Source organism: Lipotes vexillifer, unplaced genomic scaffold, assembly GCF_000442215.2.
Source record: "Lipotes vexillifer unplaced genomic scaffold, Lipotes_vexillifer_v1.1 scaffold250, whole genome shotgun sequence".
In the NCBI taxonomy this organism is placed as follows: Eukaryota; Metazoa; Chordata; class Mammalia; order Artiodactyla; family Lipotidae; genus Lipotes; species Lipotes vexillifer.
In genome coordinates, this window is record NW_006785198.1 from 1,514,220 (window position 1) to 1,539,739 (window position 25,520).

At 36.7% G+C, this 25,520-nt stretch overlaps 1 protein-coding gene across 1 annotated transcript in view; it reads right to left on the reverse strand.

Moving 5' to 3' along the window:
- Positions 1-25,520, reverse strand: part of COL24A1 (collagen type XXIV alpha 1 chain) — a 382,692-nt gene that overhangs the window by 8,475 nt on the left and 348,697 nt on the right. The window contains exons 53-57 of the mRNA XM_007457245.1: positions 21,187-21,222; positions 16,138-16,173; positions 16,007-16,033; positions 4,368-4,433; positions 3,548-3,716 (exon numbers count right to left, since the gene is read on the reverse strand). Coding sequence (XP_007457307.1) covers positions 3,548-3,716; positions 4,368-4,433; positions 16,007-16,033; positions 16,138-16,173; positions 21,187-21,222 — 334 coding nt within the window. The remainder of the gene's footprint in view (positions 1-3,547; positions 3,717-4,367; positions 4,434-16,006; positions 16,034-16,137; positions 16,174-21,186; positions 21,223-25,520) is intronic.

Below are 25,520 nucleotides of genomic sequence, written 5' to 3' on the forward strand. Positions count from 1 at the left end.
CTCTCACTGTTGTGGCCTCTCCCGTTGCAGAGCACAGGCTCCGGACGCGCAGGCTCAGCGGCCATGGCTCACGGGCCCAGCCACTCCGCAGCATGTGGGATCCTCCCGGACCGGGGCACGAACCCGCGTTCCCCGCACCGGCAGGCGGACTCCCAACCACTGCGCCACCAGGGAAGCCCCATTCTTATTCTTGACTGATAATCTTTGTTTCACTGAGACAACTGAAGCAAACTGAAGGAAACTTACATAAGCTCCCATTATGACCTTTACCCATCTATCTGTACTTGCACACATATATTCTGCCTTCTCTCTTATAATTGTGAATAAATCGTGTTCCTAAATTAAGGTTTACCTTGTCCATTAAACCTTCCATTTCAAATTTTTCCTCTTCTTATTTCCTCTTTCGAGTCAGCTTCTGTTGTCTGCTGTTTCTGCCAGTTCTCATTCGTGGTGTTCTGTCAACTTGTGTGCTTAGTTATCATTGATTGTGTGCTGGGCACTATATTTGAAAAATTATTTGTGGAAATAATTTGAGCCCTGGGATGATATTATCTTTTATAGAGGAGTTTTGTTTGTTTCTATCAGGTATGAGGGGTTACTAGCAGTCTGGAATCATCTTAATCCAAGTTCACAGTTTGTGATTTTCTGAGCAATCTTGACGATGTGAAGCTAGGCTGCAATCTGTACGAATATCTTTTCTTTCAGTTTATTTTTACTCTTAAAGTGGAGCCCTTTGGGCTTCCCTGGTGGCGCAGTGGTTGAGAGTCCGCCTGCCGATGCAGGGGACACGGGTTTGTGCCCCGGTCCGGGAAGATCCCACATGCCGCGGAGCGGCTGGGCCTGTGAGCCATGGCCGCTGAGGCTGCGCGTCCGGAGCCTCTGCTCCGTGGGAGTGGCCACAACAGTGAGAGGCCCGCGTACAGAAAAAAAAGTGGAGCCCTGTGAAAGCCTAAGTTAAGTCCCCACCTTTTGTGGACTTCAGATTCCAAACTTTGACCAAAAGCGCTACTCAGTTTCTGAACACACCCAGGGCAAAAGTAGCTCTAAGTATGTGTTCATCTCTCTGCTGTCTTTTTCAAAATATTGGCTTGAAAGTCCCTCACTACTTTGTCAGTATTGGATGCTTTTAACTTAATTTTCAAAAGTTTTGTCAGGCAAATTGAATTACCTGCTTCATTAATGGGAGTGGAAACTCTCCAGCTCCACCATTTTCTCTGAAAACCTGATACAGTTTTAACTGCTACCATTCCTCTAAACCGCTCTTGCGAAGACCATCAAAGACCTTCCCGTTACTAAATCTAGTAGCCTTTCTCAGTCTTCACCTAACTTGACATCGACCCAGTACATCCCCTGCTCCGCAGGCAAACATTTTCTTCACTCCACATTCATCTAGTTTTCCTCTTATCTCAGTGATAGCTTATTCTTAGTCCTTTTCGCTAGTTCCCCCTCAACTCCCTGACCTTTCTAAACATTGGAGAGCTCTAAGGCACAGTTTTTAAAACTCTTCTCTTTTCTTTATCTGTTCTTTAGATAGTCTTAAACAGTCTCAGGGCATTGGATACTGTTTATATGCAAATGGCTTCATAAATTTTACCCCTAGCCAGGACCTCACTCCTGAATAGCCAATGACCTACTTGACATCCTTACTTGAATGCCTAACAGACATCTCAAATTAAGTACATCCAACACCGAACTCCTGATCTTGTCTCCAAACTTGCTTCTCTATCTCTTTTGACTGCAATTCCACTCTTCTAGTCCCTTAGTCAAAAATCTTAGAGTCATCCTTTATCATTCTATTTCTCTCACAACCCACATCCGAATTACCAACAAAAAACTGCTGGCTCTACCTTAAAACATAGCCAAAGATTTGGCCATTTCTTATCACTTCCCCACCACCAACTCTAGTCCAAGCCATCATCATCTCTTACTGGATTATTTCAGTAGTCTTCTCAGTGTCTCCTTCTACCCTGTCCTCATTATATCTGCAGTACAACAACACCCAGAGTAACATTTTAAAAATGTAAGTCAAGTCACGTCATTCCTTTGCTCAGAATCTTCCAGAGGCTTCCCATCTTATTCAGTAAAAGCTGGAGTCTTTTGAGTAATCTATAAGATCCTGTATAATCTGGTTTCTTGACATCTTTCTGACTTCATTTCCTACCATTCTTCCCCTTATGTGCTTTCTTCCAGTCACCTTGGCCTTCTTGCTAATAGTAGAACATGCTAAGTACACGCTCAGGTTCAAGGGCCTGTGCGTTTGTTCTTTCTTCCTGGAAAGCTCTTTCCCCAGATTTCCTGTGGCTTGTTCCCTTACCTCCTTCTGCTATTGCTCAAATGTCACTTTCTCAGAGATGCTTTATCTACCTACTCTATTTACCACTTCACCCCCCCACCCTACTTTCTGTCACATCCCCTCTTCCCTGCTGTTTTGTGTTTCTCTATTGCACTTACAATCTCCTAGTGATGAAAGTAATTTTGGGCGTAAAGACCTTTCTGATACCTTACAAGCCATACCACTTAGCTATTTCTCCTATGAGGAAGGCAGACCTTGAATTAGATTTCAGTAATTTGTATGTCCTGTAGTGTCTTTGTTCCTTTCAGTTCTATAGAATTGCATTTTTATACCCTCAAATATGGGAAAGAATCAAATTTGAATTATTGTAGGCAGCTATAACTGTAAATATTATTTGTTTTTGTGATAATCTAGGGCAGGAAATATCTGTAGAAGTTAAGCATTTTATTAATATAAATAAAATGAATATTTTCACTATACTGTATTCTAGAATGGAAGATGTTTTTGGACAAACATGTATTTATACATATATATGTATATGTGTATGTGTGTGTGTATAAAATAAAATATGGACTACTATTCATCCTGCAGAATTAAATAACTTAGTTATTTTCAAATCAGCATATATGTCATTGTGTGTTAAGACTAGAGTTTTTACCAAAAAATGATAACTACTAATATTGATTGTACAGCTGACCAGGTAGACCCAATAGAAATTAAAATTAAATGACATATTGTAGCAGACAGGGTTTCCCCTACTTATCATCAGATAGTGATGGCTCTTCCACTTGCTTTAAACCTTTCCCTGATGGTTTTGTTTTTGCACCTCTGGCTAATGGATTTTGGGGTATCAATGTGAGGATGAGAAAATTCCAAGAATGACAAGCCACTCCATCTTTATAGTCACTGATACTGAAATGAGACATTTAAATTCCATTTTATGTAAAAACTAATTATAGAGATCTCTTTTCTTATATGAAAAGAGATTATATGATCTCTTTTCTCATGTTGCCATAAGTCAGGCTGTGCAGTGGAAGACCTTTTGTAAAGTGAACCCTTGAAAAAGGATACTTTGACCTCAGAAACATGTTTACCTCTATGAGTACGTATTTGGTTCTTGATGTTAAAATGCCTCTGCCAGGGTTTTATCAAAAATGATAAGGTTTGGAATAAATACACCGCAAATCTCAAACAAACACACTGACACGATGAAGGAAAATTAGATATCAGAGTTTAAGGAAACCAGTAACTTACCATCTGATACTTCGTGTTCACAGTTAAGCAAATCTTTGCAGATTCGTGCTGGGTTATCTCGTGTGCCAAGAGGGTTCTTGATGCTGTGCAGTAAATTGCTAAGGTAGTTCAAGGTTTCGAGTATCTCTGCACTGTGGTCAATTAAGGTCACTTCAGTATTCTGGTAGCTCTGCCAAGTCATTGTGAGAATCATATTAGCAAAGAAGCTTGGAGTAGTCATTACCAGCATGTAACCCAAATGATCAACACGGAGCAAGGCAGAAGAAAAATGTACTCCTGTTGTGTGCAAGGAGTTGGGAGTAGGATGTAAAGAACAGTTTATATTTAACTATAGGTATATTTGTATGTTTTATTAATCCTGATCCTAATTAATAAAAGCTTAAATTCACACTCAAAAGTCCAGTTTTCAAGCTGACATAAAACTTAATTACTATGTCTACTGCATAATTTGAAAAAAAAAAAACCTATATTATGAATAAATAGAGCTTAAATAAGAAAAATGAGTAGTGATGATAGATAGATCCCATTTTAAGAAATGGCTAACTTCATTTAACTATTTTCTTCTGTAGTACCAAATTCTTATTTTAAAAAATCCTTTAACAATATTATATTTTTGTTTTAAATGTTTTCCTTAAAAAACATCTGATGCATATATTTCTGTTTATTAAAATTGCTTACTTTGTCCTTAAAATTTTTTTCATTACTTTTAATCTCTTTTAAATACAGACTTTGAGATAAAGTCACATTTGGGCCTCTGAAAAAAATTTCTGTTTAATTTGTAGATTGAGGGTGCCAGTGTAAATAAAGCCAGATATATTACCTCCATCTGTAGGGCAGTATGTGATTCAATCAGGGCTTGAATAGCAGCATTGATATCCATTTGTTTCTGTGTAAAACAAAACCATTTGAGATCAGCAATAAGATCAACACTGAGTGCTCTAAAGTAAAGCCTATAAGTTCTGAAAGCACTGCTGTTAAAGTATACTAGACTTATTATCTAAAAGGGGTTTGTAACTCTTATGGTTAGACAGATCTTGCAAGTATTGCCTGACTATCCGAAAGGACAATATGCTGCTTTCATCCAAATCTCAAAAGTCTCCTAATTAAAACAGGACCAAAGTCTAGAGTTCTCAAATGAAAAACTATTTGTCTCTGCTGCATGAAAACACACAAAAAAGTTACTCACATGGAAGAAGAATGAAATATGATCCCCTCAGTTAATAAATTGTAAAGTGAAGAATAAATAACCGTAGTAATTTTTAACAGTTACATTCTTGGAAGGAAAATAGAATAAAATATTACTGTCCTGAGGTAGTCACCACATTAGTTTAATCTGATACTTCTGCGGTCTTAAAAACAATTTCTGAAGTTGGAAAAAGTATCATTAGTCCCAAAAGAAATAATACATCATGAATCCAATCTCCTCCTGCATTTAATAAAAGATATTTTTAGAGAAAGACCCAACCTAACCATTAGTAAAAAGTCTTTTCGTATTTTATTTTTTAAAAAGCTTGGAAACTAAGAAGCATGAGTTGGGAGAAAGTTCTGTGAAATGGCATCTGTGTGAGCAAATCAAGCGATCTGATTTCTTTCAGAATGATTGTACTGCTGAGATATCTTTTTACTTGGCAGCTCATATAATAGAAACTCTTTTCAACAGATCTCTCATAACTCATGGTTGGTAATTTGAAAAACTATTTAAAATGATGGGACAATCAACAAAATGTACTCATCTTTGCCTCAACATGTGGTTTTCATATTGGAAAATACTTGACTCATTCTGCATATGTACACTGCCAAACACATATTGAGGAAAAAATGGTAAGCAAACAATACAAAACAAAACAACCTTGCCCTTGTAGAGCTAAAGTTTAGAGGTCGATAAAGGCATTAATCAAATAATCTCAAAAATACACATTTACTAATTGTGATACGTGCTATAAAAGAAAAGTGCATGGACCTATGAGAGAAATTACGGAGTATTAAATCTGGGGGATATAAGAGATTTGGAAGGACTAGATCAGCATAGGCTTCCCTGAGGTGGTGATATTTGAGCTGAGATCTGAAGAATAAATACGAATTGTGAAGAGAAGGGCTGGGAGAGCTTTCCAGGCAGAGGTAACAACTTTGCACAAAGGCAGTGAGATAGAAAAGCATGGCCTATTCAAGAAGAAGAAAGGCTTAGCATAAAATGTTCTGTGCAGATTAAATAATTCTGACCATCATTCTTGTGAGAACTCGCAGACTTTGGACATGGGTCACAAAAATATATTGGGACTAAATATGGGCAACTGAATTAAGTAGTAAACAATAGCCACCTTTATGTTTTCCAGTTGTTTGTGGTTAGGGCTTTGATCTTAGAAAAACTAGCAATAAGCAGTTCTCAGGCGCTTCAGACTCAAGACCCTTTTGCACTTTTAAATATTATTAAGGGCTTTAAAGAACTTATGTGCATTACAGCTTTTGATATTTAACATAGTAGGAATTAAAATATAAATTTTAAAACTATGTGTTAATTGCCTTAAAACAATAAATCCATTATATGTTAAAATAAATAAACATTTTTTAATGAAAAATAACTATTTTCCAAACAAAAAATTAGAAGAGCGGCACTGTTTTACACTTTTGTATATCTGTTTAATGTCTGGATTAATAGGATGTAGCTAGATTCTCATATTTGCTTCTATATTCAATCTATTAAAATGTTATTTTAGCTGAACTGTATGAAGAAGATCCAGCCTTAAAAAGATACATAGTTGGAAAAAAGATGATTTTAGTATCCTTTTCAGATAATTGTGGATATTCTTCTTTGATATTCTACCAGAACTTGATAAGTGGTAGTTTCTTGAAGGTTAGTTGAAATGTGAAATCTGAAACCATATCTACAATGTATCTATTTTATATTCTTTTATATTAAAATCTATTGATCTATCTTAAACTTTGAAAGAACCATTTACCAATGCATGATTTTAGTAAAAATCGTGATTTTGGTTAAAATCATGCATTGATCATTGGATGATAATGGTTCCTGAAATAATGTAGATCTTCCAAAGACTGACACATTTCGTTATGTCATATCAAAAGATTACATTCATTAACATCGTCACCAATCTCATCAGAAAAATGTAAGTACTGGTAAGTTGTCAAACCTGTAATAGATACAAGCATTCCTCAATTGTTATTGTTGCTTGAAAGTTTGAAATTTACCATTGGTATCAAATTGTCAGTTGTTTTCCTTGAAATGACAGGCTCACTTCATTCATTTTCAAGAAAATATCTGCCAAATACTCATGTCTGAATAACATTATCATTCTGTCAAGAAAAAACGGTGTTCCATGAAAAAAGCAGCTAGTTCAGTTTGCAACTGAAACCATTCTACAAGTGCTTTTATTTGAGGCAAACATTGTACTTCAGTATGCAGAAATGCTTTATATGTTCTTCCATTTCATCACACAGAATATTAAAAAGATGTGTACTAAAGATTAGAGACTTAGGAGACAGCAAAATGGTGGCAGAATGACCTCCCAGAATTCTCTCTTCTATAAAAGCAATGAGAAAACTGGAAAAAAATGTAAGAATGAAGTTTTCCAGAATTACAGAAATTAACAAAATGCTTGCAGCAACCTGGGGAGCATTTATGAAAAATAGCTTAATTTCAGTAAGGGCTGTGAGCTTTGTAAAGCTTTAATCTGTCCTATTCCCATGCCTCTCTTTCCAGCTCTGTGGTAGCCTTGAAAACCAACAGCCTGCAATCGCAATGAAAACAAGAAGCCTGGAAACCACAGGAGGGAGCAGAATGGGGCTGGAGTTGCTTCAAAGCCTCATTTCCAGCGAAATGTCATTATTTGACCTTTCGGGTGGTTCCCTTAAAGACCTGCAAGACTGTCTTTATTTTACCTGACTCAGAGCTCACTCAGTGCAAAAAGTCTTTCCCAAGGAACGTTAAAAAAAAAATTTAGTTGGAATTGTTTAACTTTCTGGCTACTGGAAACATTAGAAAACAGTCGGGGCAAACAATAGGCTGAGAAAAGCTAGGGAATGAGATGTCCACAGAGATTCTAAAAAACTCTGACATATTCCTGGGAATCTAGAAGTCCACGTGCATGCATAGGGCTGTGCACATGATCAGGAAAAACATAAGAAGGCCCTAGGTCTGTCTTCTGGCTGACCTTCAGGCTCTGTGAAAATAGGAAATTAAAACTCAGGTATAGTTGTCAGTTGCCTGGCTGAGCATTGAAGGGATGCTCCAACATGCTCACAGAGACCTTTGGCAAAAACTGGGAGACTTACTGTTTCTGGCATTTAAGGAAACCTCTCTCCAATCCTTAGCTGACCACTAAGCTAACTGAGTAGAGACTTTAATGGTCACATATGTCAAAGAATACAGACTTTATACCTTTAGGAAAAGTCACTAAACAACAAAAACAACAAATACCAACAATAAACACTGAGGTTGGGGTGAAGAATTTGACTTCCAGAGATGCCATTTTATATTACTTAAAATGTCCAGTTTTCAAGAAAAACTGCCAAGCAATCAATAGAAATAGAAATTGTCCCTGAGGAAGCCCAGATGTTGAACTTAGTAGACAAAACTTTAGCTATTTTAGGTATGTTCAAAGAACTAAAGTAAACCATGTCTACGGAACTAAAGGAAAGTATGAAAAAGATGTCTTACCAAATAAAAAATATAGAGATAGAAATTATAGAAAAGAACAAAGTAGAAGTAGTTTTGTAGTTGAACAATAACTGAAATCAAAATTTACTACAGAGGCTCAACTGTAGATTTCAGTAGATAGAAGAAAGAATCAGTGAACCTGAAAACAGTTTATTGAGATTATCCAGTCAGAGGCGTATAAAGAAAAATGAAGCAGAAAATGAACAGGGTCAGAGACATACAGGACATCATAAAACATACCAATGCATGAATGGTGGGAGTCTCAGAAGAGAAGAAGAGAGAAATAGGGGTAGAAAGAATATTTCAAAAAATAACAGCTGAAAGTGTGCCAAATTTGATAAAAAAAATTAATCTCCACATCCAAGAAGCTCAGTGAATTCCCCTAGACACATCATAATCAAACTGTTGAAAGCTAAAGACAAAGAGAGAATCCTGAATGCAAAGAGAAGAGACTCATCATATCCAAGGGATGAGATTTTTCATCAAAAACCATAAAGGTGAGAGGCAGTAGGATGACATATTCATAGTGCTGAAGGAAAAAGACTGTCAACCAAAAATTCTATAGCCAATAAAACTATCCTTCAAAAAGGAGGAAAAAAGATATTCCCAGGTAAACAAAAGCTGAGGCAATTTATCATTAGCAAACTTCCCTAGAAAAATAGTAAAGGGAGTCCTTTGGACTGAAATAAAGGATACTAGGCAGAAACTTGAATCCACATGAAGAAATAAAGAGCACTGGTAAAGATAACTATACAGGTAACTATAAAAGAGCGTATAGATCCCAAACAGCCAAACAATCTTGAAAAAGGACAACAAACTTGGAGGTCTCACACTTCATTTTCAAAACTTACTACAAAGCTACAGTAATCAAAACAGTGTGGTACTGGCATACAGACATATAGACCAATGGACTAGATTGCAGGAATAAACCCTCACAAATATGGTTAAATAATTTTTGAGAAGGGTGCCAAGGCCATTCCCTAAGGAAGGAATAGTGCTGGGAAAATTTGATATCCACATGCAAAAGAATGAAGTTAGACTCTTACCTACATCATAAACAAAAATTAACTCAAAATGGATCAGATAATTAAATGTAAGACCTAAAACTATAAAACTTGAAGAAAATTTATGGGAAATGCTTCATGACATTGGATTTGGCACTGATTTCTTGGAGATGAAACCAAAAGCAAGGTAAAACAACAACAAAACCCTGATAAATTGGACTACATCAAAATTAAAGACTTCTGTGCAAAAATCAACAGAGTGAAAAGGCAGCCAAAGGAATGGGAGAAAATATTTGCAAATCATATATATGATGAGGGATTAACATTTAGAATGCATAAAGAACTCCTATAACTCAACAACAAAAACACAACAAAAATAAGCAACCCATTTAAAAAATGGGCAAAAGACATTTTTCCAAAGAAGATATGTAAGCCAGTTTTGCCAAAGAAGATACATATAAGCCAATGAGCACATGAAAAGATGCTCAACATCTGTAATCATTAAGGAAATGCAAGTCAAAACACAGTTATCTGCCACTTCACACCCATTAGGATGGCTGTTATCAAACAAGCAGAATATAACAAATGTGAGGGAGGATTTGGAGAAATTGGAACCCTGTGTACTATTGGTGGGAATGTGAAATGGTGTACCTGCTATGGAAAACAGTATAGCAATTCCTCATAAAGTTAAACATGAAATTGCCATATGATCCAGCAGTTTTACTTCTGGCTATATATGGAAATGAATTAAAGACAGGGACTCTTTGATCCATTTGGAGTTAATTTTTGTGTATGGTGTTAGGTAGTGTTCTAATTTCAGGTTTTTACATGTAGCTGTCCAGTTTTCCCAGCACCACTTATTGAAGAGGCTGGCTTTTCTCCATTTTATGTTCTTGCCTTTTCATAAATTAGGTGGCCATTATGTGCATGGGTTTATCTCTGGGCTTTCTATCCTGTACCATTGACCTATATTTCTGTTTTTGTGCCAGTACCATACTGTCTTTTTTTTTTTAAATTAATTAATTAATTAATTTTTTGGCTGCGTTGGGTCTTCGTTGCTGCTTGCGGGCTTTCTCTAGTTGCGGTGAGCGGGAGCTACTCTTTGTTGTGGTGCTTGGGCTTCTCATTGCAGTGGATTTTCTTGTTGCGGAGCATGGCCTCTAGGCCCACAGGCTTCAGTAGTTGTGGCACGCAGGCTCAGTAGTTGTGGCTCATGGGCTCTAGAGTGCAGGCTCAGTAGTTGTGGTGCATGGGCTTAGTGGTTCCATGGCATGTGGGATCTTCCCAGACCAGGGCTCAACCCCCTGTCCCCTGCATTGGCAGGAGGATTCTTAACCACTGTGCCGAAGCCCCATACTGTCTTGATTACTGTAGCTTTGTAGTATAGTTTGAAGTCAGGGAGCCTGATTTCTCCAGCTCCGTTTTTCTTTCTCAAGATTGCTTTGGCTATTCAGGGTCTCTTGTGTTTCCATACAAATTGTAAAATGTTTTGTTCTAATTCTGTGAAGAATGCCATTGTTAATTTGATAGGGATTGCACTGAATCTGTAGATTGCTTTGGGTAGTATAGTCATTTTGACAATATTGATTCTTCCAGTCCAAGAACATGGTATATTTCCCCATCTGTTTATGTCATCTTTGATTTCTTTGATCAGTGTTTTATAGTTTTCTGAATACAAGTCTTGTGCCAAATGTAAAATAGTTAGCTGGTGGGAAGCAGCAGCGTAGCACAGGGAGATCAGCTCGGTGCTTTGCGACGACCTAGAGGGTGTGGGATAGGGAGGATGGGAGGAGGGCTCAAGAGGGAGGGGGTATGTGGATGTATATATGCATATGGCTGATTCATTTTGTTGTACAACAGGGGCTAGCTCAGTATTGTGAAGCAGTTATACTCCAATAAAGATATATTTTTAAAAAAAGGCAGGGGCTCAAACAGATGTTTGTACACCTATGTTTATAGCAGCATTATTCACAATAGAAAAAGGTGGAAGCAACCCAAGTGTCCATCTGGATAAACAAAATGTGGTATATACATACAATGGAAATTATTCAGCCTTAAAAAGGAAAGAAATTCTGACACATGCTACAACATGGATTAACCTTGAAGACATTATGCTAAGTGAAGAAAGCCAGACAAAAATGTTCAAATACTATATGCTTCCACTTATAGGAGGTATCTACAGTAGTCAAATTAATAGAGAGAGAGAATGGTAGGTTTTTAGGGACGGAGGAAGGGAGGAATGGGGAATTGCTGTTTAATGGATCAGAGTTTCAGTCTTAGATGATGAAAAAAAGTTCCAGAGATGACTGGTGGTGATAGTTGCACAGCAATGTGAATGTACTTAATGCTACTGAAGAGTACACTTAAAGATGGTTAAAATGATAAATTTTATGTATACTTTACCGCAATTAAAAATAATAAGTAAATAAGTATGCTCATTATCCCTTACAGCTAACCATCCCACTTCTGGGAACAGGTCCTAGAGATATTCCACAAAATATGTATATGGACAAGACATGCATACTGTTTGTATTAGGAAAGAGATTGGAAACAACTTAAACACCCATGAATAGAGGACTGGATGGATGAATAAACTGTAGGATATTCTTAATTGAAATGACCATGGTTTGTTTTCTGTGAGAATGTGGCAATGAAGAATACAGTGACTTTTAGTAGATTAGTAGTGTAGCGTTTGGTACTAGCTTCAAGCTAAGGTACTAGCAATTTTAACCACCAACAGTACAAATGTCAACTCAATGAAAAAGGCAGGGTTTTTTCCCCCACAATAGGCATTAGAAAGAAAAGAATGTCATAAAACTTGGCTACTCATAAAATTTTTAATTCCTATAATGCCAGTGTATTCCCAAATCCTAGCTCATGCCTGGCACATAGTAGGCATTCAATTTGCTGAATTTATTTTTTCCCAAGGGTAGCCTTTAGGGAGGGCAGGCCCAGAGAGACGGTATTAAGATGATTTGCCTGGGAAGTCATTCAGCAACATCTAAGTGTCCCCACCTAAGTGTGAAACTCTCATTAGGTCCAATAAGGGAATCCAAAAGAAATAGCTTCCTCCATGTACTCTAGTTAGAGAGAACATATTCTCACATGAAAATCGCTTAAGGTTTATAAAAACGTGCACCAAGAATAAGGAGTTATCAGGATTAGTGGGACAAATGAAGGAAATTAGGAGGATTCATTATACCTTGAGGGGATGTAACATTCACAGTTCCTTTCCAGTTTATTTGAGTAAAATGCAGATACAGTCTGGGCATCCCAGTACTTTAAGAAGTGTTATTTTCCAGCCATCTAAAATTTTAAGATCACTGGATGGTGAAAACATTTATGGGGTGGGAACTGATTTCAGGTCATGCACCTCTCCATGGTAGAGGCAATTGCTTGTTCTAGGGAACTAGGATGATACCTGCAGCTGCTGCAACCTCTCAATTCACCAATCCAGGTTTCACAGCTGACCCATTAACTGGTATCATTAAGTTGAAAATTCCTTATCTCATTTAATGATTTTCAATTTTTACTATTTCCACTCCCCACATCTCTCTCACACACACACACACACACACACACACACACACACACACACACACACACACCCCCACACACACACACACACACACACACACACACACACACACACATCCCCATCCTTTATCCCACCAACCATTTGTGGTTAACTTTGACATCCTGTTGTAATTTTTTTTTTGGTCAGTTTCTAAATATCTTACCATGCGCACTGAGGTCTGGTCGTCACCCTGATAATATCCTCAAATTCAAAAGCACCATCAGTATATATTCCTTTTCCTGAAACATTTCTCTTTAGCTATTCTACTTTAGGAACTTGAGCAAGTTACTTATAGGTCTTAAAAAGAGGGGGCTGGACTAGGTTAGAGGTTTTCAAACTTCTCTTATCTTGACCCATAGTAATAAATACATTTTTATATCATGATAAAGTTCACACAAACATATATTTAACTGAAAACTTTTACAAAACATATTTTTCCCTACTAGTGGTGATATACTTATTACATTTTTTAAAAATTGAAGTATAGTTGATTTACAATGTTGTGTTAGTTTCAGATATACAGCAAAGTGATTGTTATACATATTATAATCTATATCTCTATTTATATCTCTATTTATCTATTATTTTTCAGATTCTTTTCCATTGTAGGTTATTACAAGATATTGAATATAGTTTTCTGTGCCGTACAGTAGGTCCTAGGGTGTTCTTTTTTGTGCTTTTCTCAAAAATTGAGTAAAATTCACATGACATAAAATTCACCATTTTAGTCCTTTTAAAGTATCCAGTTTATTGCTCTGGTAGATTCACTGTGTTGTGCAACCATTACCACTATTTAATTTCACAACATTTTCATCACCTCTAAAAGAAACCCTGTATCCATTAAACAGTCACTCCCCACATTTTCCTATTTTAATTTCATTTCAAAAGACTGTTGAGACTCACCATGTTTATCTTATGATCCACCACCTAATGAGTGACAATTCACAGTCTAAAATAATTACTAAATAATTACTAAGAAGACTTCTATCTCTAATTCTAATATGATCCTGTTCCATTCTAGACATTATTTCCCTCCAAGTGAAGTCTTCTGGCTTGGAGGATTCCTACTGAAATTTTCTAAGAGTTGCAACTTGCCTGTTTGCATTTATTCATTCATTCAATAGACACTTCTTAAGGGCTTGAATGGAAAAGAGATACAGAACACATTGCTTACCTTCAGAGAGTTCACAGTCTAATAACATGGATATGGGCATGAAAATAAATGAGTATGAATGAAGAAGGGGAAGTGATCAGTTCTATCTTGCAGTGCAACGAGGGGATGGAATTAAGAAGAGTCTCACAGAAGATACGATCATAGTTCGAGTTTAGAAGGAATATGTAGGTGTTTTCTTATCAGCATGTAAACTTCTACTCTGAAAGTCTTTTTTTTCAAGGCTACACTGCCACTTTCCTACAGTGGTCTCTGCAAGTCCCAGAAAGACAGTATAAAGAAACTGGGTTTCATACTGGCCAGGAACAAGGAAGACAGAAAGGAGAGAAAGGGAAGATGGAAACAAAGAAACTAATGTTAGTTGAGTACCTATAATGTGTCAAGCACATATACTTTTTCATTTAATCCTCCTAATAATTCCTCAAAGTATATATTCTTATCCACATTTTTCTCAGAGCAAAAACCTCTCACATGTCCTAATTCATTTTGGCTGTAGAGGAACACATACAAACATTTTTCAAGTGAGACAGGGATGTGGTGCCCCAAAATTTGGTACTTCAGTGTGAAAATTTTCACTAAACACCTCTAATTTGCCAATGATATATGACCTTTTAGAACTTGTTCTTTATTAGGAAAGCAGCTATGATATAGCAAAGTCATTATAAGGTGAGAAGGCAACTGATGAGGGTTTTTCTAACCCATGCATTGTGAGGATCCAGGAGGAAAGGAAGAACAGAGAAGTGGAGAATAAAGATTTAAAAAAGGACATGCCCACTGATGTTCATGCCAGGGAAGGTTTCAATCCCCATCAGTCAGATGGCCAGAAAGGGGGAGTAATTTTAAAAAATCATAGAGAAATAGGTGTCTTGTTTCCAAGGAGACCATCTTCCTGTGGCACTTTGCTTGAAAGTTTTTCCTTGCCCTGATGAAAAGCTGAGGGGAATGAAGAGCTCCTGACCTGCTGGGAGTGGACCACAGTGATCCACCAGGTAGAACTTCCAAAGATCCAAATGATACCAGAGAAGCATGTGGAAATAAGTAAGGCTTGGAAGGCATAGGACTGGCCATTTGTTTGGACAGTGTAGCCAACAGCAGATTTCCGTTAAGCAGGAAATCCGACCAAGGACCACTGCATTTGACCAGGATTCTGATTCTGCAGGAATGGGGCATGGGTGAGGTTGAAGATAGAAGGAGACCTCTTGTAGAAAGCAGGAAAACAAAGATATTACTGAGTAGGAGAGTGGATACAACGCATGAGAGAAACCAGTCTTGGAACACTGAGGCCAGGAGATGATAGCGGATAATGAAGTAACGGAAGTATCACCTCAAAGACAGGAGTAGCAAGTTTTGGGTTGTGATCGGTCACGAGCAAATACATGAGAAGTCCCAGGGCTTCTATGGCCAGCAGCAACTGAGAAGAGTTCATGTAAAGCCTAAAAAGTGGATAACTCTGGTTGTCAAAAAAGAACATTTGAAAAAGGAGAGCTAGGACCCAGAGAAACAGGAAGAAATGGAGGGAGTTAGTATTTTGGAGCATTAATTATGTCAGACATTGTGCTGAGTACTTTACTTCTTATTTAAAACTCAAATCCACCCAAGAAAGTAAGAGATACCATCCCCATTTTATAGACAAGAACTCTGAGGCTTGGATTTCAAGTTTTATTATAGTTGGGAAGACTCTATATCAGATTAACAAAAAGAACAGAGGTAGGCAATAGGGATACCTTTTAACAGGGAGTTAACAGAAGAAGCTTTAAAAAAATTACCTTTTTTTTTTTTTTTTTTTTTTTTGGTACGCGGGCCTCTCACTGTTGTGGCCTCTCCCGTTGCGGAGCACAGGCTCCGGACGCACAGGCTCAGCGGCCATGGCTCACGGGCCCAGGCGCTCCGCGGCATGTGGGGTCTTCCCGGACCGGGGCACGACCCCGTGTCCCCTGCATCGGCAGGCGGACTCTCAACCACTGCGCCACCAGGGAAGCCCTAAAAAATTATCTTATACTAAGATAAAATAAACAAAACCAAGAAAACTTACTCTTGGGCCTGATGCTCCAGGTGGACCCTATAACATAAAAAGATTTTTAAAGTATTTATTAAGTAGATATCTCAAACCAAGTAGGCATATAAGCATCAATGGTAAACAGATATAAATGTAAATAAACTCACTGGAGGCCCTGGTTGACCTCTTGGTCCTTGGGGACCCTAGAAGAAATGGAGACAAAGCACAATATGTATATACTAAGCTTTTGGTTTGGTATAAACAAGATGACTAAGATTCAACTGCTATCATTGCCTTTTCATATGAGGCAAGTGATAGGATTCAAAGTTATTTTAGTATTTTGAAGTAATATGTTCTTGAAGTCAGCTGTCACCCACATTCATCAACAAGCTGAATATATACTCTCATGTTTTGTTGATATTACTGGAAACTAAATATTCATTTTAATAAACTTATAAATGTGACATTTAACAATGTTAATTCTATTTTTCCTGTTATTTCTATCTACCATACAGCTAATTGTAAAAAATGGAAACTTCAGTGTCCTTAGACATCTCCTTCTCCTTCAACATCCACCCATAATTTGGTTACCCACTACTGTTGATTTGACCTCCAAATCTTCCCAAAATACTACTACTCCATCCTCACAGCAACTCTTAGTTTCGTGCTGATCATGTGCTATGGACTAAATGTTTGTGTCCCCTCCTACATGCATATATTGAAGCCCTAATCTCCAGTGTGATGATATTTAGAGGTGGGGTCTTTGGGAGCTAATTAAATCATGTGGAGCCCTTGTGAATGGTAGGGCCCTTATAAGAAGAGACATGAGAGAGATGCTCTCTCTCTACCGTGTGAGGTCATAGCAAGAAGGCAGCTAGCTATCTGCAAACCAGGTAGAGGACCCTCATTAGATATGGAATCTGTGAGCACCTTAACCTTGGATTTCCCAGTCTCCAGTACTATGAAAACTAAATGTTTGTTGTTTAAGCCGTCCAGCCCACAGCAAGTTGTTATAGGAGCCCCAGCTGACTAAGATATCACGCTGTGCATGGACTCCTAATTTGACTTACTGACTTTATTCTCTCTACTATGCTAACTACATTCTACTTATAAAATGGAAATCTAATCATATCATTATTTAATTAAAATCATTCAATGGCTTTTTACTGTTTAGTGGATAAAGTATAAACTTCTTTTCAGTGATAGATACCATTTACTGAGAGTGCACTATGTGTCAAGCTGTGTGCTCATTTATTAAGAACTCACCGTATGCCAAGTTGTATGCTATATTTCTACTTCGCAGTTAAGAAAATGGAATGGCTAAGTAACCAGCAAGTAAAGGGCAGAGATAGGATTAAAATCCAAGTCAGTTAAATACAAAAGTATATGTTCTTAGTCAATATGCACCCCTTCCTCTTCTTCAAGGTCTGGGCCTTATTTCCACTTACTCTCCCCAACCCATCCTACCAACCAACCACTTGCAGATCTCTGAATCGTCCAAATTCTTTCACACATGAATTCTCCCGCATGTGCTATTTCCTTGACCAGGAATGCTTCTCCTTACCTTTTCTGTCTATTTAATTCCCATTCCTCTTCCAATACTTCTTTAAAACTCTATACCCACCTTGCCACCTTCTTCAACTAACCACTGCTGCATTCCATATAGTACATAACAAATTGGAAAGTCCTTACAGACCTTTAAAAGTGTCTTAGTCATCCTCTCATTTTCTGGAACAGGAATAGTGCCTAATACATAGTAGGCGTTCAAAGGCTGGTAACGAATGAAGGAATAATGTTTAACTAGTATTGATTTAGAAATTAGACTAGTTGAAAGGTATATAGTAAAATGTGAAAAGTTATGCTGACATTTTTCAAAACGAAACAACAGTAATCACTGTTAAGAATGCTCAAAATTTAACTTACTGGATGGTCAGTTGAATGTTAAAACTACACTGAGTCAAATTCAGATTATGGTTAAAAGAGGGCAAAGCAAAATTTATCTTCAACTGAGTTTTGAATAATGTTAATGCTGTGCTTGACTTAAGTATCTTTTATTGCCAAAGCTGTTGATTCTAAATATACTGTGACAATAAGAACAAACAACACATAGTAACTTAAAAAGGGTAGAGTACTCCAACAGCATGCCTGCTGGACATTTCTTAGTTTGCATGGTTTATGATTATAGGTTAAAGCAGAAAATGCATTAAACTTTTACCTCAGAAGTGGCATGGTAAGTTAGAGAAATTTCATGTTGGAGACAGCCTTTTAAATATACAGAGGCTCGGGCTTCCCTGGTGGCGCAGTGGTTGAGAATCTGCCTGCCAATGCAGGGGACACGGGTTCGAGCCCTGGCCTGGGAAGATCCCACATGCCGCGGAACAGCTGGGCCCGTGAGCCACAATTACTGAGCCTGCGCGTCTGGAGCCTGTGCTCCGCAACGAGAGGCCGCGACAGTGAGAGGCCCGCACACCGCGATGAAGAGTGGCCCCCGCTTGCCACAACTAGAGAAAGCCCTCGCACAGAAACGAAGACCCAACACAGCCAAAAATAAATAAACATTAAATATACAGAGGCTCAAGAGTGAAATTGGCTGTGTAAGTTTCTCCATTTTGGATCAGCATTGTAAAAATAAACAGTTGACATTTTACTCTACTTAGCCTATTTCTGACATTTGCGAAATCTCACTGAAAGTTCAGTACAAAATATCTACCTTATCTTTGACTGTGAAAAAGCATTTTGTCATGGAAAGAAGAAACTATTTTTACTGAGTTCACTTCAGCTTGTTACCCAGAACGAGTCAGATCATCACAAGTATGATAAAATGAAATACTTCAAACCAAACAAGACAGGACAGGACAACCCCAATGAAGCAAATGCATAGAATAAGGGCAAGTAAAACAAAATATTATTCCAACAATATAGTATTTTATATATAGTATAAAATACTATATATACTATATACTATATGTATATAGTATTTTTATTCTTCTACCTAACTCACCACTAAGGAAAAGTGATTGACTCTCTCTAGATATTATATAAACAAGTATATAAAGAAGGTTATCATACAGTTTATAATACAACTACAATTGTCTATGTTAATTTCCTATAGGGGAACCAAATTAATGTGAATGGTTATACTGGTTATTTGGCTGTAGTGAAAGCACTACCTTTGAAAATAGACTGTCTCTCCATTTAATCCCACAATTTCCATATGATCCTTCAAAAGTAACATTTTTTCATTAAATTTGAAAAATACTGGTAAGTGTATGTCCTTAAACCTGACTATGGTAGACTTTGCCTTTACATAAATGCAATCTTTAGTTTCAGGATCTTTACTTTAGGCTGGCTTATGTACAAAGAGCTTCCCTTTCCTCATTCTTAAACTGAGAAGCTTGCACGGTAGCTGCTTAGCAGCATCCCTGGTCTCTGCACACTAGATGCCACTAGCAACCTTTCCCTTTTCTCCAGTTGTGACAACCAAAAATGTCTGCACACATTGCCAAATGTCTCCTGGGAGGGGGAGCAAAATGGCTCCTGGTTGAAAACCACTGGTTTAGAGGGTTTAATTGGGAGTTTAGTAATATTAAATAAGATTTATTACTAGACAGTAATGTGATTAGGATGGAATGAGTGAATTCATGAGTTATGCCCTATAAGCCCTAGGGGATAACTGCATATCAGGAATCCATTCATGTGGAATCTGTATGTGGGCTGCTCTTAAAGTAGGTGAAGAATGTGTACATACCATCCATCTTCCTTGCCCAAGTTGCTCCTGACCCTTATTTTCTGAGAGGTACTATGATTAATAGAAAAGCACAATAGCCTGGGATTTGGAAGATCTGGGCTCTGGTCTTATCTCTGTACCTAATTAGCTGCATGTCCTTGAGGGAGCTGCTGCACATTTGGATCTCAGATATCTCGAGTGTAACATAATAGGTTTGGTGAAGATAATCTCCAAGATTCACTTTAGAACTGTGATTTTTCAAGCCTTTTATCATTTTTCTTCTTAATGTTTTGTATCTGGAGAAAGAAGGTCACATACGTGTACAAATAGGGAATTTTTTTCACATGAAGTGCTTGTGACAGCCATTGTCATAGGCACTCGAGGTTTCCTAATCTCGATGGAGCTTATGTTCTAGCCACAGTACTTGGAGAGGATAGGTCAGGGAGGCAGTTGGAGACAGGTATGGAATATGGGTTAATTCCAAGCCTCCCTATTTTTTCTTTTCCCTTTCCACTTCTCCTGTGGGAGCGGGGCGGGGGGCGGGGGGGGTGGGGGCATATAGCTTCACTGTGTGCAAACATCCTTGCTTCCTGTTAAGTAAGTCTGCTGAGACACATTGCTGCAAATTAAACACATCTATTTTAATACCCTTTGAGGATTCTTAGGCTATCTGAAATCACATAAATTTCCTTCCTCAGCAAACTAATATAACTGTAATTTACTTACTCTGAGCCCCAAGCTTACCCTATGGTGAAAAGCAAAGATCTCAGCTGTCACTATATAATATCATTACCTTTTAAGCAAGACTTTAATGCTATCTTCAGTTTTATTCCTATATGCCTTCTATACTTGGTTTCAGTACCCCTCATTTCACTCTGTGCATGCCCTCTGTTTATGACTGCTGCTTTAAGAAGTTCTGCTGGGAAAGTGGCCCCTTTACAAAATATCTTCTTTAACTTGGAAGAATTGACATCCAAGAAAAATAGGAAACAGTGCCAGTGTAAGCCATTTAGTCCTGAAAATGCTGTGTACCTTTTGCCCATCCTCTCACCATTGTTTCCAGTTGGCTGAAATATACAACTAATGATTTGCTTCTGCTTTGCAGCCCTCTTGGGTGCTGACTGGATCTAGTGGTATATATCTAAAGTGACTTGCCAGTCAGTCCTCCTGATCTGGCACTGGTGAAGAAGACTCACACCTCCTCTCCTGATGCCTGAGAAGGCAAATATTCAACTTCACACAGTGATTTGGAAAGAATGTGACTGGCAGATTCTTAAACATGTTTAGGGCTTATCAGGTTTCACTGCAATATACCATATAGGTTAGTTCTATATATAGGTTAGTTTTCTTCCTGAAAACTGTAATTTTATTTTCATTCCACAAGTATCAGGGACATAATAATGAAAAAAATCAAAAAAGGTCCTTGCTTTCATAGAGCTTATAACCTAGTGACCAGTGATACTATTACCACAAATTTAGTTAAACTTACAGCTTCACCTCTAAAGCCTTTTTCACCTCTGGGTCCCTGAAAGAAAAATAAAATGTTAGTTTAGTGTTGTTGATAGTTATTTATCAAATGTAGTTGAGGCTGTATCCAGAAACATGATAATTTCTGTTGGTGTTTTTCCTATCTAGCAAGACTTGTTTAGTTAAAGTTATATAAATTCTGATTTTCCTAAGTTAAGCAAAGCAAAACAAATACAATCTACTGACTCACCATGTCTGTTTTGCTATGCCTAGTTCCACCTTAAAGTGAGATAGGGTTATGCTACTTATTCATTCAGTTAAGTCAAAACAGCTGATCTGACAATCAAAGGCAAAATAATTTAGAAAGAAAATTAAGAAAGTTAAATTCTTCTAATATTTGTTTCTCTCAGCCTTTGAAAAACCCTGCTTCCAGGGTGGTTTCCTCTTTCTCTTTTATCTTTTTTTCAAATTCCTCCTTCTGAGCTATATCCCATAAATTTTGATATGTTGTGTATACGTTTTCAGTCAATTCAAAATATTTTCTAACTTTCTTTGAGACACTCTGGTCCTTGAATTATTTAGAAGTGTGAGGTTTAATTTTCAGGTGTTTGGGGATTTTCCTATTATCTTTCTAGTTTATTGATTCTTAGTTTAATTCTGTTATGGCCAGAGAATATACCTTACATGACTTCTGTTATTTTAAATTTAGTAAAATTTGTTTTATGATCTAAAATATGGTGTATTTCAGTGAATGTTCCATGTGCACTTGAAGACAATGTGAACTCTGCTGTTGCTGGATGTCACTACTGTTATTCCCTGTTAATATTTTCATGTTCCTTGTGGAAATGGTGTATGTATTTTTTATTTAAAAATGAGATAATACTACTCATCTTTTCTGTAACCTGAATTTGCACCTTCAAAATATTAATGCTTTTCTATATCAATCTACAATTCCCACATAACCATAATGCTTACCACTATTTAAAAAACTATGATATTTTAAATGACTTGCCTATTAAATTTTTTTCTAATTTTTGTCATGATAAACAACACTGTGATAAATATCCTTGCACTCTTAAATATTTTTGATAAAAATTGTCCTCCAGAAAGTTTGTTTGAAATTGCATTCACACTTGCAATATATGGGGTGCATGTTTCTTCTGATACATGCTATGATGTACTATCACTTTTTGTTAATCTTGCAGGCTAAAAATACTGTTTCATTATTATTCACTATTTATATTACTTCTTTTGTGTTTCCCATCTTGTCCTTAATTCATTTCAAACTACAATATCAACTTTAAAAAGCTGATTTTTAAGATATCTTTACAGAACTTTTTTTTATGCCCTCCTCCACCTCCAATCCAGTATTAACAATGTGGTACATATCACTTCATACTTTTTTTCTAATCAGATATTGACAAATGTATTTACATGTGTATGGGGTGATTGGTCATGTTTTATAATGTTGATATCATATACTCTTCTATGCATCATATTTTTCACGCTTAATAATACATCATGAAACAATTATAAGTCAGCCAAACTAGATACAAATAATTATTTTTAATAGTTGCATTAATATTCCACAAAGTGGATAGATCAGTGTTTACTCAACCATTCCTCTACAGATGAGCATTCATGTGATTTCATACTTTTTTTTTTTTTTGCCATTACAAACAGTGCTGTGAAAAAAAGCTTTGTAAAATTTCTCTAGTGTATTGGGTACTTTTATTTCTATGGGACAAATTCCTCAAAGTGAAACTGCTTGGTCATAGGGTATATGTACATATATTTTAACAAATACCTTTCCATAAAGGCTGTAATTCACATTTCTATTAGTGATAAACAAAAATATCTTTCTTCCTACAGCCCTTTCTGAGGGGTTAGATGTAATATCTCATTATTACCTTAATTTGCATTTCTCTGACTAAAAGTTAGGAGACTTTTTTCAAATAATTACTGACCTTTTGTATTTATTCAATTCGCTACTAAATTTTCTTTTTCATACCAATCTGTAAAGCTCTTTATATTACCCATTATATGGTGTATGCTTTGCAATTACTTTTTCTCAATTATATTAGTTTTACTTATGGAATCTTTTGCCATAAAAATTAAAAATTTTCAAGTATTCAAATATGTCTTCTGTTCTTTTATAGTTTTCAGATTTCCTATCTTATATAAAAGGTCTCCCCAACCCTTAAGCTATACTTTAGTTTCCTAGATGATTTTTCTGATATTTTTAATTGCTTCTTTTCTTTTTTTTCTCTCTCTTCTCTCTCTTTTTTTTTTAACAAAGTCTTTAAAAGTTCATCTGAGATTTTTAAAAAATTGGGTGAAATAGGGTTACAATTTCTTATAGCAGTAGTAAGACTAAAAGGAATTTCGTTTCCCTTCCCTATCACTGTTATAGGAATGGGTGTGTGGCTGATTAATAGACGTGATGAAAAATAATGTAACGTGAGACTTATAGAAAAAGTTTTATTTTTCCCAAGACAAGGGATACAGTTCACTTTTTCACTTTGGATAATTATATCTAGATGTGATTCCTGAGAAATTGTAGTCATTTGCCCTAAGCCTAATTATAAAGATAGCATTCAGGATGGCAGAGCAGAGGTATGGAAATAGTCTTGGATAACATGATTAAGTCACCAAATTAACCAAATCTGAAGCCCTTCCTAACTCTGGGATTCCCATAATGAGATAGAAGTTTCCTTATTGTTAATGCCAGTTTGATTCAGGGTTCCTATTACTTGCAGTCCAAATCATCCTAACTGATATACCATTTTCATTGTAATTAAATTCCTATTTAGTCTGAGATCTAATTCTGGGCTCTAGCCTGTTACAATGATCTATTCTTTGTACTAACACATAGTGTCATTTACAAAGACTCTGAAGTAATGTTTTCCTTTTTGGAAAAGCAAGTCCTCCATCCCACCACTATTTTTTTCCACAGTGTGTTTTGGCCATTCTCAAATTCTTATTCTTTCATAGTGAGCTTTCCTTAGAAGTTTCTTCTTAGAATAGAAAAAATAGATGGAAAAAATTTGATGTACATGCTGAGCATTATAAGGGCCTTTAAGAACTATCTATAAACAAAACACATTCATGTGTTTTAATTGAGCCATTTCTTTATCATATTTTCCTTGACCAATTAATATTTCACATTTTTGACAGAGGAGAACAATCATTCCATAATCAGAACAGTATGTGTTCCTTAGCTTGCTGAAGAACCAACCACCCACTGAAATATGAGATTTCTCCCACTTACAACCTCCCACTTAGACTGTATAGCTCTGAATGGTAAATGCTGCAAATCTAGAGAAATAATTGAGTTACACATTTCATTTTTTTAAATTAAAAAGCCAGAAACTTTGGTGGTGAATTCTTCTCTAAATTTATCAATGAGAACAGTGATACTTAATATTTGAAACATTCTATTTTATATTTTAAAACTCTGTGTCTATAGACACAACACTTTCAAATGATTCAAAATACTGATTCCCTGCAGAGAATGATCTTTCCTTTCCAAGCCTCAATTTTCCTCTTGTATGTTTATACTACTGTTAGTATTGTAAACCCTCCTGTGACCACCTCACTGTCTTATTTCTGTTTTATTTCATAGCAAGATTCCCTAAGGCCCTGGCATATGTTAACTCTCTCAGTTTCCTCTCCATTCATAGCTTGAATGGAGTGGAAAGAGCATTGCTCTTGAAGTAGGAAATATCATCTATATGATTCACTACCTGTATTATCTTAAATAACTAGGTGAACTTCTATAAATGTCATCTGTTTACTTATGTCTTGAATGCAAATAATCATACCTACTCCAAAAATTTAAGAATTGGAGAAAAGTTATCATTAAATATTTTTATTTACTTCCTTCCTCACTGAAAGCTGTACTCCGTCTTCCACTGCAATTTATTCTCTTAAAGATCACGGTTAGCTACTCCTTTCTCGAAACTGAGCTTAACCTTGTGCTTTTCTGGTTTTCCTGCTCTTCCCACCAGCTATTTCATCCCTTTATTGTGGGCACTTCCAAAGACTCAAATCTTGGCTGTCTTTGTACCTTTTCTTATGCTCCCTCTTTCAGAAAACGGATTCTTTCTATTGCTTTAGTGATCACCCCTATGCTTATAATGCTCAACCCCTCCTCCGCCACCCAGTTCTACTTTCCTTTCTCAACTCCAGTTTTAAGTGCCTACCTCACTATGTACACCTTTTCATTACATTAGATTTCTAAGTTCTCAAGAATAACCTTCCAGATGAAAATGTACATCTGTTTTTATTCTTGCTTCTCAAATACCCAGGGTGATCCCTTGTGGATTACTCTAGAATATGATTAAGTAAAAAAAA